The 19662-nt window shown below is 37.6% G+C and overlaps 1 protein-coding gene across 5 annotated transcripts in view; it reads right to left on the reverse strand.

The window, feature by feature from the left end:
• ARID4B (AT-rich interaction domain 4B) overlaps nucleotides 1-19662 on the reverse strand; it is a 94356-nt gene that overhangs the window by 27334 nt on the left and 47360 nt on the right. For all 5 annotated transcript variants that reach the window (XM_080388912.1, XM_080388908.1, XM_080388909.1 and 2 more), the window contains exons 9-16: nucleotides 18693-18772; nucleotides 17865-17938; nucleotides 16846-16991; nucleotides 11195-11267; nucleotides 10021-10115; nucleotides 8799-8896; nucleotides 8323-8590; nucleotides 7123-7295 (exon numbers count right to left, since the gene is read on the reverse strand). In XM_080388912.1, coding sequence (XP_080245038.1) covers nucleotides 7123-7295; nucleotides 8323-8590; nucleotides 8799-8896; nucleotides 10021-10115; nucleotides 11195-11267; nucleotides 16846-16991; nucleotides 17865-17938; nucleotides 18693-18772 — 1007 coding nt within the window. The remainder of the gene's footprint in view (nucleotides 1-7122; nucleotides 7296-8322; nucleotides 8591-8798; nucleotides 8897-10020; nucleotides 10116-11194; nucleotides 11268-16845; nucleotides 16992-17864; nucleotides 17939-18692; nucleotides 18773-19662) is intronic.

Raw genomic sequence — 19662 nt, forward strand, 5'->3', positions numbered from 1 at the left:
ATAAAAAGTTCAAACCTGGTAGGCCAGATGAAGGAGAAGTTGACTGCCGTGAAAGAGATTTGTAAAAGAATGTTATGACTGTAGCTATCCAGCATGCACAGTTATAACCTCATCTGTCCATGTACGTATGCAAGAGGGAGAGAGGGGGAGGAAAAAAGAATGATCAAAAAAACCCAAACAAGCCTCTTGGCAGTAGACAATAATTGTCAACTTAAAACCAGTATCAAGCAACATTTGCCACAAGGCTGCAAAAACTGGAACCACCCAAGCAGCAACTGATGATACAAGTCAGGGGCAGATGTGTACAAGAGACACAGCAATAAAAATGTAACCATGTTCCAGAAATCAAAGTACCACCAGAAAGCTTATCAGGAGGACTTGAAAGCATTCCCAATTACAACTGCAGACTAAAGAATACTCTTAACTCCATCTCCCACAGATGGGGAACATAAACCTTCAGAAGCAGGCAATTAATGAATTAAAATGCAAAATATTTGTTAATAAAGTAAAATCGTTAAAATGTTTTGATCACACAAATATTGCTTAACATTAGTTCCAAAGGACATTGTGAAATCATTAAGAAGCTAGAAATACACATACAGCAGGTAACCCTCAGCGAATACAAAGATTTAACACCAACAAGCCCATAATAAGGTTAAATATATCAATGAATATATGTTGTTAATACATGAAACAGCACATGCTCTTACACCACGAATCGAACTGTAATGTCATGCAAATGCCTTTCTACCCACAACCTTTGGCACTAAACACAGCACGATCACAAAGCTCAGGTGAAACCCACGAGACAAGGTGTGATTTGGAGCGTTAGATCTGTCTCCCAGGATCCGCGTTTTTGCAGCACACCTAACCCTACTCCAGTACACTTCCCATGACACACCACGCTGGCACACACAGCAGGTGAGATGCAAGTTGCAAATGCAAGATTATTTTTTTCAGGGGTTATTCTAAAACTTGAGGAAGCAAGTTTATTTCAATTATTGGTTCAATTAAGTCATTACAGTTAATTGAACCACTAGCAGAAATAAACTCCAGCGTAATTGACACTTGAAGTTAGTTTAGCAATTAGCTTCTATTTTTGCTTCCCTCCTTTTTCCCTTTTTCTCATTTTAGAGCATTATTTAACCTCTACTTCACATAATAGAGAGTTGGAAGATGTAGTCTTCTTCATATTTTTTCTCAATCACAGCTGTATTAAGATGCCCTTAAGTTTTAAGGCAGAGAGGCCATTAGACCTGTGCTTATGCCATGACACTAACACCTCATCTTCAATTAAAGAAAAGAACAAACCCCTCAAAATTCACCAGTATTCGCCTTCCCTCTGAAGTTGCAAAGAAACCCTAAAAATAAAAGCTCCAAGGACTTCTGTCTACATACACAAAAAGTCTGAATAAATGTACAGTTACACTCCATCATTGAGGGAAGGGGAAAGGCACTACCTTGATCTGAATCCCATCTGAGAGCAGACTTGAACCATGCAAGCATGTACTCTGTAACCAGTGTTTTCCTCTGCTGCTAGTGGAGAAGGCAAACGAAAGGACCTCACGTTACTGCTTCTAATTATTCAGCCAAGTTTTTTTGGATTTGGGATTTTTTGGGGGTGTTTGGTGGTGGGGTTTTTTTAAAATATTTTGAAATTCTTCGAAAGGATAACGGATGGTTCAAAAATCTGGCTGAGAAGTAACAGCACCTTCTGTTTTTATGGCAATGGTTCACACTCAGCTCAAAAGCATCTAGTATTTGACAAATGTTTAAGGGCTCACCCATGCACGTAAGTCTCTGTGACAGCTATCATGGTTAATGATACCTCCATAGTGACCATAAGCTGTGTAAAATGTGATGACAAAACCACTTTTTCCATTTTCCACATCAAAGATGCCTCCCTTCCATTCAGTGTGATGCACACACAGAACTGGTACATTTACACAGCCACTCTACAGTTTATTATTCTGTCATTAGCAGCTTATTGTTGTATCAAAAGCAATTCTTACGTATATGTATGTAGCAGTGTGTAATCTAAAGTAAGAAGAACAAAAAAATCAATTAAGACACTGTTTCTGAAAACATGACTATACAAAAACTTCCCTTCCAATACAAAGGCAGCTGGACTACATAAATAGAATACACATAACAAATAAGAGTACAGAAATATGTTCCTATAAAAGAAACTGCCTAAGTGTGCTTCTTAAAAATGTATTTTTTTTTGTATACACACCAACAGTCTAAGATTCAGAGCAGATGTTCACACCATAAGTGCAACAAACACAACGCATTTCTCTCCCTTCTCACACGCTAATCAATTAAAGCAGACAAGAGCAAGCTATCTCAATATACAGTTCTCAACACTAATCCAGAAGCTAGAAGGCATGCCTTCTGTATCAAATCTCCTTCACTCCAAAATATTTTAACCTTCCTGCTATCATTTTAGATTCACCACCACAAAGCTTTGACATGTCATTTTAACAGATAAGGACCTGAAGAAAACATTGCCTCTAACAATCTGCTATCTACCATATGTGAAATGGAGCTTCTGACTATTACATAATCCTGTTGTAAACTGCTTTCAGAAAATCCCTATCAAGTGTTTCCAGAAAATTTAACTCTTGTACAAATAGAAGCCATCATCAGCGCAGGCACAGCATATAGCCACCCTACCCTCTAAGGGTAATAAACCCCAGTAAAACCCTTCACATGTGAAACAATGCCCATCTTAACCTCCTCATCTACAGCTTTTATTACTCCTAGCTCCCTCCTACTGCTTATAGGAGGGGAAATGCTATTACTGCATGTAACGATATAGATAACAACTCTAAGATTAAGATTCTTCTTTTGCATGTGAATGGTTTACTCCACTCAAGATTATTAGCCAGAGGTTTAGCATTTTCTTCTTTTGATGCTGTCAAAATGACAGTACCAATTCCCAGAAAACCACACCACGAAAACCTAAACCAGCAGTATTTGACAACCAGAAGTGTTCAGGTTTCTAAAGTATTCTTTAAGAACATCCGTTCATGCATTCCTTCAAGGAAATTAAAAGCAGGCAGTTTTCAAGGGAAAAAAAAAAGAATATTCCAAGAAGTTTCATAAGACTGAGTAAAAACTCTTTGTGAGTACTGAAAACGTCAGCCTGGTGAGAAAGCGCAGGGGGTAAGGATCCAGCGACGGCAGCCCCTCCTTTTGGTACGGTTAAGGCAGCACCTCAGCCAAAAGTAGTAAAACACAAGAACAAAGGCTCCTGCAATCTGTCTGCACTGTAACTGGGATTACTTCAAAGAATCTTGCCTAGTCACCTCAAAAATCCAAGTACTACACCAAGACATAAGCCTGATGCAAATTTTTGTTGGAAAGCAAAAATGACAGTTCACATTCTGAGCACTTAATCTTTCAGTTCAGTATAGAATTCTTGACAGTGGCCTGCCCTAGGTGTTTTAGAGCAAAGCATTAAAAAAAAACACACCACCAAAACAAAACATACCAAAACTCCAAAATAAAAATCAACAAAAAAAATCCCTTGAAGCTGAATTATTCACCTGGGAAAAAAATTTCTTACTGGTGTTGGTTAATACCAATTAACCTACACTTCAGTTCACAAACTGTATCTACTATGACATTTTTAAAGACTTATTTTTTTTATTTCATTAGCCTACATTAAAACCTTTCAAAAACACCACTAGGCTCCTGGCCTGAGTCTTTTGGGAACATGTTTAACTGTCCAGGCCGTCCATCGTGTAGAAAAGCCCCTGGGTTACAACATGTTAATGTTAGATGCCACAAAGGCAAATTGCATCAACTCTGCAGTGCTACATTTGAAGAACATTACTTCTACAACACGAACTTAGCAGGAACTTCAACGTAAGAAGGATTTTAAACTTTCTTGTTTATTCATTGACTAAGAATGAAGACTTTTTCTGTACATTAGGGAAAAGGATGGGTTAACAAAAGATATTTCTGGGACAGACCAATGAGAAATAACACATTACTAGCCTTTTTACTATTTTTATGACTAGAAGTTGCACAAAACTGAGTGTATCTAGCACGTGCATCTTCCACTAGTCACAGAAAAAAAACAAGAAAAAGCATGTTCAGAATAAGGGGCAAGCTGCTTTGGAATCTCTATTCTCAGTGTTCACAGATACATCAGAAGTCAAGAAACTTGCACTCTGGGGAGGAAAGGAAGAGAACCACACTCAGCCTTTCTTTCTCTTCACCATGTTGTTAAAGTCTCTGCAGAAGGGACCACATCATTCAAGTGGTAGCAGTTTCAAAGGGCTGAGACACATGGGATTGCACATAGAAACAAAACCTGTGGAAAATAAACGACCCTGGCTTCCAGTAGTACTTCCTGACATCTGGAAGCTGGGAATTAGATCCAGTCCGCTCAATAGAAATTCAGCAAGAAGAAACTCAAAGTTTTTCTGTTTTTGTGGTTCCTTGTGTATATATACACATAAGCTACATGAAGATGCCCAAAGTCCTACAGACATAAATTCAAACAGCAAACTCGACAAGTTTGCCTTATATTAGATTTCATTTGTTTGGCTATTTGGTTGGGACTGTGAAAGACAGATGGTCAATAGCTTGAAAAAGGTTCCAGGAATGTGTTTTAAATAAACTGATGAAAATTCAGTCCACAGTGATCTATTTTGATTACATTTTGGGTAATTTGTGCGTAATTAGTTTTCCACCTACCAAAAAAGTATTTTTTATTTTGCATTTCAGTTCAAAAAAACCAAACAGTAGCATTTCCCTCTCTGTTTAACCTTTGTCACTTCTAACCCATAAAGTTTGGGATAAGGAGAGTAACACCATCTAGTAGAACATCGCCACCAGCATACCAGGTTCACAAAACCTCTTTATGCCTTTATAAACACCAAAAAACATTGTTTAGCATTTAGGATGACAGTGACATTTTTAATAAACTCTTTAAAGCTGATACAAGTGCATTTTGTACGTCCTATCCATCTCTGAGGGAAGAAAGGAAAAGTAATCCCACTAACAGGACCACTACAGTACTGCTGCTTATAAATACTTACAGACTGTAACTGCCACAAATGTTTCATTTTTGTGTTTCAATTATTCCTTGAAACATCTCCCCCAGCAATGACACCACCACCTACATCTATTTTTAGAGCTATGCTTTCTATTCTAAGCCACTCATTACAACATTTCATGAATCACAAACAGCAAAATACTAGTTCAGAGTTTTTACTGGATGAGCAAAGAGAAGCAGAGAGAAAAGAATTCACTCAATTGCAATCAGATGAATTGGGGAAAATTAAGAGGAAATAGTATTTTCTACAGTTTTTGTTATTTTCATAAATAAAAACCTAAGAAAATTCATAACATTTTTGATGACATAAATAACCCAAAAGAACATGAATCAGGATAAAAAAACACCCACAACAATAAAGGATTACTGAAAAGCAAACACAGCTTACAATTTTGTGTACCATTTACTATAGCAGCACAGTAAGTATTAAGCCACTGTACTTTCCAAGTATATAAATAAACACAAAGTAATGTCACAAACATTCACACATACAAATACCGAATTTAGGGAACTTTATAAACTGCTATTCTCTAAGCAGTGCAGTGTTTTCCATCTATTTAATTATATATTTTAAAAATAGCACTGTAAAAATCAGTCTTTACTTCTGAAAATTTAGCGAACCTGTCACAGTACAACTCATCCAGCTCACCTTAAAAATGGCAAATGTAACAAATCCCAGCAACTGTCTTTTAAAAAAGAAAAATTCACACAGGATACAAATGAAGTCACATCCACAGAGAAAATGCTCTTTAACTGAGTTAAGGTAAACTTCATTTTTCTGCATTCCGCATTTCTGAGCTCACAGAAATTGCCTACCTGATCTCACTGAAAATATTTAGGAAGATAAAAAGCATTTTACAGAAGGATCCTTCTAGAATCTGTTGTATGGAAATCAAACCCCTTAATTTATTAAAGAAGAACTATTACCAATGAATCAGAAATCAATATACTGAACTACACCATTCTGCTACACCTCTTAATGGACCAGATCCGAAAAGCATTAAGAGTTAATGATATTCAGACAGAAGATTAAGACAGCTGATCTACTAAATAGCAAAGATTGCTGGAATGAACAAGGGAACTAGTGGTCAGGCAACAGCTGGTATTAAGTACAAAAAACCATCCCTGATACACAGAGTGCTGTGAAAGTGTAAGGTGGTGTCGTTATCTGCCTTCCCGCTTGTAATAGCTTCTTCCTTACGCATCTGTTACTGTTTTTTCTTGAATACAAGATACTGTATTAAGAGACCTTTAATCTGACCTGTAAGGGCCATTTTTGTGTTCTTATAACTTGAAATCATACTGTATGAGGTTCCTAATTGCAAGAATATAAACTGTTAACACGCTAGTGATTAGTGAGGAGTGTATTCTGTTTTAAACTTCCTATTTGTTTTGCGTGGCTGCTGAAAAACACTTGTGGGGTGTTTTTTTTGCACTGAAACAGGAAAACCTGCCCATTCCATCAAGGAAATGAGTGATCTCCTGCACACATCCACTGATTACACGTCCCTGAGCATCCTCATTACTTCAGCTTCCTACTTCCAAAACTCCTGTCTGAAGGACTGCACAATAGACTCCTGCCAGTATCATGCCTACCCAGTGGCAAAGCTGTCACAGAGTGAAGCAAGGTACTCCCATCTTTTGCCATGTTACCCGTAACACACCACTGTCCAACAGCAGAAGCTGGAAAACACAAGTTTGTGCTATACTTGTACCAAAATTGAAGTAGACAAATACTACTGGCAATGGCTGCAATATTTTTGTCTTAAATCAAAGTCACCTATGCTTTACACATTCTTTTCTCACTCAGGTTATAAATATTTAGGCCTGGACCGTGTAAAAACTTAGGCTGCCTTTTTTTTTTTTTTAAATTAGATTTGATGCACAAACTTCAATGGCTCGTATCATGACAGAGTTAGGAACACATAGGTCTCTGGAAGATAAGAGTCTAATTCATGACAGGGATGTCTGACTTGAAGCTCAAATTACAGGAGTAAAATTTAATTAGCACGCATCAGATGCCTTAGCTGATTATAAACAGTGCAACTTACCCTGCTTTTTCTTTTTCTTCAGTGTCTGCATTTACGGTAGGATTTTCCATTTCTTTAATCTTCTCCTCCTCTTTATCTTCTGGTTTGGTTTCATCTTCAGTTTTGATTACATTTAAGTCCTTTTCTTGATCAGGCTGAGTAGACACAGAATCTGGCAAATTTTTTTTGTTTCCCTGGGATAATACAACCTTTGGTTAACTTACAGGGTGAAATAAAAATAAAAAAATATTCAAGAAAAGGTAGGCAAAATACACTGAAGTCATATGAACAAAAAAATCTAGAGTCTAGGGCTTGTTCTAAAATTACAGCACGTCCACTGTTTTTTCTTCTGAAAACACTAAAGTAAACGTAACAGACTTCAAAGTTGCAGCCAGTATCCTCGCTAGTTTTGTCACAATGATACGGGCGTTCTGCTCTTAGACCTGAACTGTGAAGCAATCCCTAAAGATGAACTTCACAGCGTGTGTTTTCACTCAGGATGCAGAGGCATCAGTACTGGCCCACCTGGCATTCACCCTGGCCTTGGTACCACCAGACCAGCCAGGGCTGGTTGACACTTAGACGCAGAAGCATTACACTGTATTGCACAGTGACCTGAGGAGCTACACTGCTTCCAGAGCAAACTGCTACGTCTGCACAGTGTAGCACATCAGCTCGCTGCCCTGAACTTCCTTTGCTAAAACCACTGAGTCAAGAATGGATTTTGACAAGCTATGAACATTTCTCTCTCTGGACTACTGAACTACATTAGACTACTGTGTACATCACATGGCCCAGGTCTTTGTAGAGCTTCATTGGCTTCACTGGAGCTGAGAAGTAAAAGCAAGACTTATAAGGGCTTAAAAGCATGGCTAAATGCAAAATAAAAATATCAGCACTGTAGTTAGCTGTTGGCATGCATTACCCAGATCACGATAATACTGCACACTAATTAGTCTCTGTTTAACCTCGGAGGCCCCCAAACAAGTTGAATGTTGCAGCTGCTTCCTAACAAGTCAGGCATTTTTACACCATGATCCCCTAAAGCAGGCACCTAGGGATAAATATGGCTCAAATGTGTTGTTCTGAATTAGGTTTACAGCACATTTTTGCCCTGTTTTAAGACCATTACAGAGATTTCAATCTGAACATAAATTCACGGTTATCAACACACCACCTGACATTATAACAGTATGTAACAGGAACATTACAATATTTTACCAGAATGGAGGGCTTATCATTTTCTTTGCTGTCATTATCATTCTCAGCTAACTTTTTTTCTTCTTCTTGTACTACTGCTACTTCCTCCTGCTTGCGCTCCTCCTTATCCACTTTTATTTCTTTTACGTCCTGCTCTGGTTCTTCACGCATCTTCAATTCTTTTTCTTTCTCACAGTCTTTACAAGGCTTGCTTGTCACTTTTTCTGGCAATGCCATTTGAAATTCAATGTTAGCTGATGTACAATATTCTTCAAAACCATAGAGATATCTAAAAGGAAAAAAAATTGCTTGCAATAAGCAAGTTTGTTTCAAGACAGAGCATGCTACCTAGCAGAAGCTAAACATTATGTTTAAACCTTAAAAAACTGTATTATAAGCAAAAAGTTATGGACCTCATGTATATTATCGCTACCACAGGATCACTGCAGTTCATTCTAGTGCTGTTTGAGCACAAACTTCATAGCTTTATTACTTACTTTTTGTATGCACATTTAACATTATATCCTGCAGCTGAATTCAATACAGGGATTCCAAGATCTTGATAAACTTGCTTCCACACTGCTCCACTTTCAATCTGTTAAAGAAAATGAAGCCATGGTTTCTGAATTAACTCACTGACACAAAAAAAATTAAGTCAACAGGGTTTACAACTTTGCAAAATAATTAGAAGTAATTTCCTCTGACCTATAAAATTACTATTTATCACACATACAGTATTTCACTGTAATGCAAACTGTAGTCTAATGTAACTAATTTAAGCAATTTAGCATTTCTGCATTTCAGTAAGTCACAGCCGACTTTCCTCTCCAGGTGGTCATATAATGGAGGAAAGAAAATACAAAGATCAGAAAAAACAGTACATCATTTTTATTTTATATTTAAAGTAATTCTTAACTATCAGAGCTAGAATTTTAACTAAACTGTAAAGAAAAACATGCATTCAAAGCATTAACAATACTCAGCCCTGGCGGTACTGCACCAGATACAGTGGCTATCAGTCTTTCATTATGTCCTTAATATGCCCTTTGGTGTCCAAGTTTTGTGACAGCGCGACATGCTCGTTTCTGACCATCTGGGAAGGTAAAGCAGAGGTACTGCAATACCCAAGTACGAGATCCTCTCTTGTCCACCAGAAAGGTGTCACTGCACAAACATACCTCCTTCAACAGGCAGGCTAAATTTATGGGAAGTGGTCCAAAGCAGTAACAGAACCTGCTTGGCCATGAATTCCACATGCTTCAATTACTGCTCCAAGACCAATCCCACTAATCCCAGTCAGCACATTCTTCTATATATTGCCCAGAATACATGGGAATTAAGGGCCTCACATCAGACCTTAAACTAGATCCCTTGTCTTGGAGATTTTATTACGCAGTTACTCTTCTCACTTCCTGAGGTAACAACTTTATCAGACAAACATTTCTTGAGATACCACAAAACCACATGCTGGATGATTTTATGCAGCAATAATTAAACATGTTGAGTCGATGTGTAACTTATTTAGAATATAATTAGTTTCTGGTTCCTGTTAAAGTATGTTTTTCAGAGCTACACAGGATGTCTTACACAGCTGTAGTATTCAATTTTCGTATGTCTAAAGCTCCTGTGTAAGATTTCTTTTTATCACCACATAAACAAGAATAAACAGCATCCTCTCACATTTTGCGGCTGTGGAACATTCATCATACTAATACTCACATTATCAAATCCTCCAAGCTTGTGTACCAGTCTGAATAATTTGAAGAGATTCAAATTTCTATATCCTAATACAGGTCGCTTGTTAATAGGAGTCCCTATGAACAAAGGCAGTTATATACAGTGTTTTGAAGGTTTCTTTTCCAGAGTAACATAAAATTCCCATCATATGCACTACTACACTATTAAATACAGTATTGCAAACCCCTCCCTCTAACCATCTCATGGATGTGGTCTCTTCACGAAACCAAACAAACTCGAGTCTTAACCCATTTTCCATGTAGTTCAGTACTGTAATTTAATTCATACATATGCATTCTTCCATATATTACTGAACATTCACAAATGATGCAACTTCTCCTGCTACCTATATTATACATATTTTTAACCCACTGAAACAATTTTATCTACAAATACCAGCATAAACCCTTCACTACAACCAAGAAAAAATACCCCCCAAAGAACAAATCCCACAATGCTGCAAAGAGATGAAATTGCCTAAACTGCTGTACTCACAGTAGCTACCACATTGTCATCTTTTGTAAACAGTTCAACTCATCTTCACATGTAATTAAAGAGATACTAATTAACCAGTTACAATACAAATTTAAGTACAAACACCTTCACCCCTGCCTCCACAGACACTGTACTTTTCCTGCAGTGTATAAATACCTGATAAAGGTTTAATATAATAAAAGCCATTTCCTTTTAAAAACTTTACAATTTACCTTACTGATAATACCCATGCTTTTAAGTGATCTGGATTCAGACAAGAAAATTAGCACAAACTAAATGCTTTCTTCCGTGATCCTAAGAAGGGTGGTGGTGTTTTAATTTTATTTTGTTTAAGTATTTTAACATTATTAAACTGAGCATATCTATCACTATAATGGAGGGTATTACATTTTATCATGCACACTGTAAGTACACAGTAGAAAAAATAAAACATGTGAAGTACTATCCATTTATTTCTGAACGCAGGAACTGACTGTATCTTAGGAGAACAGTCAAGTGACAGACTTCTAAATAGCAGGCGAGTCAGAAGTGATGAATACAGCCTCACTGTTTCCAGATCTGAACTGCAAAGCACTACTAGTTTACAGACCCAATTCTTCAAAGTACTGCTAAGCAATACATCTACCTTCAACTTCTGCAAGTCAAAGATTAAAATGCCTACCTCTGTCTTCCATGAACTTGTATAACTGCTGAAGAAAGTTCTCTCGTTCTTCAGGAAACGGCTCTATTTCCTCCTGTGTAAAGTAATGCACACAAGGAAATTATCACCATTTTGAGCTATAGTCCTTCATTAAGAAACATACAGCAGCGATCATTTAGGTTCAAATATCCAATTTGTTTTACTGGAGTCAGCAACAGGATGCCATACACATACACTCTCAGTGCTATGCTCACATGGAAATAAGTTCTATAGACTACAGTTTTTCAAAATATATAAAACTAACTGTGAAGACACACTGAAATTGAGTTTTTGATTGATCACTGAAGTATTGTAAGTGGTATCATAAATCAAGATGCATTTCAATTTTGTCCGTTTATGAAGAAAGTCTGGGAGACACCACTACTAATGATCGAGAGATTGTATCAGAAGTCTCAGATTTATTTCTACTGTAGTTCATTAAGCAACTCCTTGATACTTGGATACACTATGTCACTTTCAGGGATGAAGCGAAAGAGAAAATGGTTCTTGCACGTTCTTAAGAGTTCTAATCCACAGTACTGGCAAACTAGAGCCAATGGCACTGCATGCACACTGCCATGGGGTACCGGCTGAACGCATGGTGAGAAGGATCCCAGAACTGAAGTAACAATAAATATTTCGGATGTTCAGTTCATTGCACTAATAAACCTTTGTATTAGATTTACTTAGATTAATAAACAGTGGAGTTTCATAACAAAGCACTGTGGCTTATTTTATTACCCTAGATAATTTCCTTAGGAAATCTGACTTGCCACAACCAAGTAGCAGTAAGATATGAATATAATCAGAATTCTTAGAAATTCTGATGACTAAGCTACTACAAAACAACATGCTAAATACAAGTTGATTAATTTTCTGCATACTTTTTTCTTTAATACTACCTTGTAAAGTTTCCAAAAATAACTAATAAAAGTTATCAAGTAAATCTAAAAGAAATTATTTTTCCTTAGTGCATTTTCATTCCACGTTTATCTTTTCCATTCTTCAACAGTCTCTTTGTATGAAATATTAAAGCTTCACCTACCCTGAAGCAAGGGGACAAAACATATTGTCCTTAAAGTTATAGCAAGACAGTTGAGAAATCAATAGAAACAGAGTATCATTATTAAACACATTAAAAAAAAAAACAAAAAAAACCCAAAACAACAAAAAAACCACCTCCCAACATCTGCTGAAGCTACTTAATAACAAGATGGATGGCTGAAAATAATGTCAAGGAAGGTTATAACTACTACTAGTGAGTAGGGTGGGGGTTTTTTATTCTATACATCCTCTTCTCCATTAAATGCACTTGGAGGACATACCAGAGCAGGCAAAAAAATGGAGAACCAGTATTCACAACATGATGAAACAGTTGTCGTTTAGGTATAATTATCAACAGAAATGCAATGAAAATATTTCAGTCGCGCATAGGCAATGCAAGAGGGAATTATCTGCAAGATGCATTACGCGATGAGCAGCTATCTATCTGAAATCAAGCACACCAGCAAAGCTCTGAGCAGGCCACTTCAATGAGCAAGGAGGACAGGCTGGGGGGAGAACTGCAGCCAGTATGCTAGATGCATCCTCACAGGGCGGGGGGCACCAGAAACCAGGGATATCTAGCAATTCTTCACCAACAGGTACGAGGTGATGCTGCAGCCCTGCACACAGTACAGACAAATGCCTGGTTAAGAGCATTCGTGTTTCGCATGCCACAGAGAACAAATGACTTGATGGAATCGATAGGGTTTTGGAGTTTGTTTTCATCTGGTTTAGTCTCACATGACACATACTTTGAAAGGACTTTTACCAGCATATGCTGGATCATGGCAAAGAGATCATGAGCACTTACTTGGGTTTCTCACGTTCCTCACCAACAAGAGAACACTCGCCGTAAGAAAATGGTCCCACAGAGCTTTTATTTTTTATTTTTTTTGCAGAGGGGTTGGGGTGGGGCAGTCTTTGAACTAAAACTTCCAGAAACCCAACAAAGCTTTTAAAAAGGAATATATGCTTTTTAAATATTAAGGGAACTAAAGTAAAGGTGATGAAGAAGCCAAATAAAATACTGCCACTCCTTTCTCACCATAAAAGTCAATGTCTGAAGAGTATGAAACGTGCTAATTCAGAGGTGCCAGAATGGCAGGTGGATACTCCTTTACTAATTTTCCCAAGAGATCAAACCAAATTTTTAAAAAAGTGTGCAAAGCAGGGAAGCTTAAGACCCTGCATGCTGCTGAAAAGCATTTTCACTTTCTCAGACTCTACAAAATCAGTAGATATTATACTATGATAATAATACCTGTTAATAGTCTCTGAACACTTACAGAATCTCTTAATCAAGTCAGACAAGGTTTCCTAGCTAGCGGTTTGAAGCAGGCACAACACACTCTGTCATCCTCATACTTCTAAGTTAGACAACCATGATCCTATCAAATCACTCTGTAGTATCTAATGTATCTGTCCATGTCACAAAGGTAAAAAAGAAAGTGGCTTGTATGTATGATAATGCAATCCAGAAAATTAGCAACATGGTTTTTTTGCAACACATAAAATTCACACAGTATTACAGTGCAGCACTAGAAAAGAGAGTCTTTGTCAACTACCTACCATCAGATTTAGTAAAAGAAAGGAAGGCCATTTTCCAGTCTTGCATTTGGGGAAAAAAACAAAGGCGGGAGGAAGGCAATTCCTAAGAAGAGAAGCAACGAGGATTTACATGTCTACTCCTATCTATCTCTAAAGATATGTACGGAAGCATCTATGTTTCTATGACAGTGTGTGTGAATATATATATATATATATACACACACAGGATAGGAGCATCTATATATGAAGCCTGAGGTCACATATATAAGAGTTTGTTTTGGGGTTTGGTGCGTTGGGGTTTTTTTGTTTGGTTTGGGTTTTTTTTGTTTGCTTGTTTTTGTTCTGGTTCATGGGTACCAGGACCATACAGATGGCTTGAAGGCCACCAGTGAGAATTTTTCATGTCCTGGAAAGCACCAGAACAATCTGCAGGTGGGTGACAAAAGTCCCAAGAGAAGGCCCACAGATCCTGTTTGAGAAGAGATGCTGCCTGATAGTCAGGTTACAGGTACAAACTCATAAAGACAGGAAGCTGCAGAAACTGCTCAAAGGTGGGTGGAGAGATAAAAAAAAAGTGGTGGGGGTGTGTGTGTGTGTAGTATTTTGCCTCTGTTTTAGAAACCTCCTAGTTCAACAGGTGACTTAAACACTGGGTACTGCAGAAGAAATTATCACAAGAGATGTCACAATAAATCCCAAAACATTTGCCTGAGATGAGATCTTCATGTCTAGCACATGGGAAGACTAGCTCTTACAACATCACAGGCAACTAAGAGGAGCTAGAGAGATGAACAAAGGGTACAAGGTCAAACAGTTACAAGTTCAGGAATTGTGCTGAGCCCATGGAAGTACTCCTTGCTTCTCAACACATTAAGAAGAGCAGAGCCCCTTGCAGACTGGGCTTTGTAACTTTTGATCAGAGCCACTTAATGTCCTGTGAGCTTAAAGAAGAGGCAGAATGAATTCATGAGCATGGAGAGGTGGCAAAGTTTTTACTTCACACCTTCGCAATCTCCCAGCAAATATTAAAATAAAGAAATGAATGAATAAAAGATGGAACACCATCTTCTGGTATGCCACCACCACAATCTCCAGGGAGGATGTATTGAGAGGACTGTAACAACCACTTAGACCCAAACCAGCTCAGTTTCTCCTTTACAACTCCACTATTGATGGCAATTTCAGTCTCCTGCGTTACTGGCAGTTGCGTAACACATTAAAGAACAGCTCCAAGACCTTAGTGAGAGAAAAAATGATAATGAGCAGATATAGATTTTGAGTACCACCAGAAGGTACAGAGGAAATAGAAGATTCAAAAACCGCTCTCTTCCAGCTTCACAGCCTGCTGTGAAATAGAAGCTCCTTCCATGTATTTTCTTCTATCCTCATGTCTCTGGGGTTTTTTTGGACAGGAGAATGGGAGGAAAGAACAGAGAATTATAAAACTACACAAGGCAGGACTCCAAACTCCACAAGAGAAGAAAGGTGGAAGAGGAGGCATGAGCTAATGCCTTGATTGAAAGCTCTTTTGCTTCTTTACACCAGGTAGCCAAAGAGATAGCTTGTAGTGAAGCAATTTTTCAGTAGACCAGGATGAGAGAGAGGTACAGCTCCTCACATTTCTTGGTAGTTATTTGAATGTTTCAGAATCTCTTCACTTTTCACCACTCTGAAAACAGTAAACTCCATTTTCTACAGCTAGAAGCAGTGAAAGAACAGTGCAAACCACTTGCAGTATCTGCTTTACAACAGGACCTACAGCTGTAGGCTAGCATAGCAATCTGGGAGCAGGGAAGGAGGACAGGGTGACAGAGACACAAGCGAGGAGATGACAACCACAGGACCATGCCAGCCTAGTTTGATTTCTTTTTGAAATATGTCAAGAATACAGGTCAGTTACAGCTTAGAGCTGCCTTCTCAGATGGAGCTCCTCTGTAAAAGGTAGCAAACCTCCCCATGGCTTGGAATGTGTGGTAAGTCATGGGAACATACTGCGGTAACAGCTCTATAGCCAGCAGAAAAGTTTATCATCATTTATGTCAGCAGCTACTTACAGCAGCATGATTTTAGCATGCACAGATCTCACTCCATGGCCACAAAGGGGAAAATAAATCAACACACTCATGATACACAACAAAGCAGATGCAGGACAAACCGTGGAGGGAAACTATACCCTTCTGTGCGCTACAACACACTGCATTATTATTATAGAAGGGCAAACAACTGTTTATTTGGAGGGAGAGTGAACTACAAACTGGAAACCCATCTGGGCCATAACTGACGTTACAGCCCAGCAATTAATATCACTGTAAGAAACCCCAAGTTCTAAGTCAGTCAAAAAAAACCTCCTTGGCCTTCCAATACTGAAACTGCACATGAAAAGAAAAGGCCAGACTGGATTTACATACAGTTGCAAGACATAAATGCTGATGTTTTCAAAGAAAACAGAAAGATTAAAATTTATCAAAACAGTTGAAGTAATTTAAGCACCACACATCCTTTAACAGAAACAACTTAAATATGTTTTAGTTACACAGATCTTCCCAGTTAGAAGACAGCCAGACCTTTGACACCTAGCAGTTGGGTTCCATGTAGAAATACACTCAAGTAAAGATGACCTTTTTTCTTTTGGAAAAAACAACATGCATGTGGACAGCAGACACCAATATCTACCTTTCATCTTGCTCAGTCCCTAATAGGTACTACAACCCCTTCTGCTACCACATTAAGATCGGTATACAAAGATTCTAAAAAAGGATCTTATTTTGAGTTTTGATTTCTTCTTATCATTAGAACCTAACAACTCAGTCTTTTGACTACACGTTTTTTGCTCAGTGACTCAAAGATATTTGTTAAGATTTTCAAGTTGATACCTTTACATTAACTGATCTTTGCTAAATAAAGATTTTGAAAACTGAGAAATAATAATGTTGCCAATGTTAACATGTTAAATTTTCCCAAATGTTCAGAAGACCTACTTTAGTATTTCAGTCTCGCTAATTTTTATCAGCTGTGTATCTATGCCCTTTACTGTCACTTGCCTCTTCTTCACTGCTGTTATCCTCTTTTTCTTTTTCATCTTCTTCTTCTTCTTCAGCTTCACTGCTGGAGCTGTCTTCTTTCAATTCTGTTTTCCAGTTACTAGGAACAGTTCTGTTTTTATGGAATTCAAGGGCTTGGTCAAAAGCTGTAAAAGGACCAGCATCTGTTAGCACTGCAGGAGTATCAGTTTGACCATACATTTAATCAAAAAAACGGCTGCACACAGGAGAAGGAAGAAATACTGATAATTAACAATTCCACCCCCAAATTCAAAGAACTTCAACAACAACACTGTGTTGTCCATCCTTATTTGTCTTCCTCAGCCAAACCGGCCTAATGTTCTCTGCAAATCAAGTTATTCAGAGCTATTATTAGCTTTATTACCATGTTAGTGTCTACAGACACAAATAAAGATCTTCTGTATTAGGGCATATATGAAAATTTAATTAAGGGAACCCCTACTCCAACAGGTTTTCACTGTGGTTTACGTACATATTTATATACATACATAAATAGTTATACATATATATATTAATCATATATATATTCCAACAAGAAGGAGAAAGCAATATGCACAAGCTAATTCTAAGACACTGATCATACAAACTCAAACTTTCAAATTAATCCACAATTCCAGTTTCTTGACAGTGCATAAACGCAACTTATAACTATTAGGGGTATTATGATAAGCATAACTCTATACAAAGGTCTAATGCAAAAGACTGAACACTAATAACCTATAAATCTAGCATGCACTGTATGATTATATCCTTTGTTTGGCATGTCTGCATTTAAAACAAGTGCAGTAGAGTGGGGGTTTTTTTGTTGGTTTGTGGTTTTTTATTTAAAAAAGTTCCTCTAGATTTTAAGAAGTGTTCTCCTTAAATACATTATGCTATAGGAAAAGATCCTGTATTTTAGCATTTTAAAGACAAGCTAATCTACTATAAATTCAGTTCAATTTACATAACAAAGTAAATACATATGAATGTGTTTTCTCATAGAAAGATATTTTTACCTTGTTTTAACAAAGCGTCAGGCTTTGGTGAAGTTTCAGTAATCTCCCGAACATCTTTTCTTGGCACAGAAACACTAGATAATTTAGAAAGTGTTAAAAAAAAAAAAAAAAGTATTTCAATATCCTTTCTGTTAAATTGAACCAAGCACAATAAATGGCTGCCATTTTTAAAATAAAACCTGAAACCTAGAAAAACAGAATTCTATTATCCACCATCAATCCCCCTCCCTGACCAACATGAGCTTAAGAACACAAAGTTCCTTATTTTATTGCAAATACCACACAGCCCGGTTTTCTTTGTTTCTCTTATTTTCTTTCCTACTTTGAGTACTATCAAATCTATTTTCAGAGAACATGATAACTAGCAGTTGTAGTCTAGACTGAGATAAACATACGCCTTACTACCACAAAAAAAAGAAAGAATTTCTATGTGTGCATGTGGTGCATGCACACACCTCCACCCTCCCCACCCCCCCTGTAGCTGGATTAGCTTATGGCCACATCTCTGAAAAGCAGCGCTCTGTTCCAACCAGAGCAGGAGAGTCTCAGGCCATTCTCAAAGCCATGAAAGACTGCTTTGTTTGCCACCACTGTAACAATGAAATTAAAGCTAAGACAGATAAGATTTATGCAACCCATTATTAATAATGCCAAAGTTCAAGACTAATTTCATCAAAATGCAGGCTGTTAACAGTTTTCTAAACATTAGAAAAATCTTGGCAGTGCCTTACTGAGCTTTCTAACGTTATTAATGCTTTACCCAACACATCTCATACAGTATTTCACTTGACAGGTACAGATTTTATCCAGTTATCAACTTCTACTCACAATTTGCCATCCTTGAAAGAGCGAACAAGAATATTATCTTTTTTCACTGCAATATCATCACTACAATCCGGGCAAACCACCTGCAGAGATATTACAAATGCAAAGTTTAGAGAGAAAAAAGAAAAACAAGAGAGTAATAATATATACCAATGCTTCTCAAAAAGCTTTTGGGCTCATTTCTCTTTAGCAACACTGAGATCCCTCAAAACACAGGAGGGGTGACCTCCCGGAATTACTGAATGCACAAGGTCATGCTCGCTTCCTGGAGGGAACGGACGGCTGCTGTCAAGAGACAAGAAAGAGCACCACGCTGACAAAAGTTAGGTACCTGTCGCGCCCCCACAGCTTATTCTCCTCCTCATCCTAAAAGGAGAGAACTTCCACCAAGTGCTGCCAACTGAGCTGGAGACCTCGTCTAAAACTTCCAGAAATTGCAAGGATGTAATCACACACAGTTTCAAAAACAAATGCCTACAGGATTTATGAAATACAGTTTTATAATGGAGGATTCGTAGGTTATCTACCTAGGAGAGAAGAGTGCCTCAAGTACAAGTATTATGACAGGTTCTTTAATTCAAGTAGACTAATCAAGTCTAGCACTGAGATAACATATTAATTATCTGTTGCAACTTTAAAAGCTATTTAAGTTTTGTTAAACCAATATAGAAGTTACTAATTAAAAAGTTTCAGGAAATTTCATTAAAAGAAAAATAAATACTGATTTTCCAGAGTTATAGAAGAGAAAAGCAACCCCCTCCATCACTCATCTTTCTTCTTTCAAAACTTGTGTAGCTCCCTGAAAGTTAAGAAAATTCTAGCTGCTACAAAACCCCAAGGAGCAGCAAATGACCGCAGTCCTAATTGAGCCCCGGTAAATACCTCTTCTCTCTTAAACCAGCTCCTTTCAGCCCTACTTTTTCCACCATACACACAAAGATACTGCACAACAAAATGGTTTTTCCCTCCTTAC

The sequence above is a fragment of the Falco punctatus genome (assembly GCF_963210335.1).
Source record: "Falco punctatus genome assembly, chromosome: 5".
NCBI lineage: Eukaryota > Metazoa > Chordata > Aves > Falconiformes > Falconidae > Falco > Falco punctatus.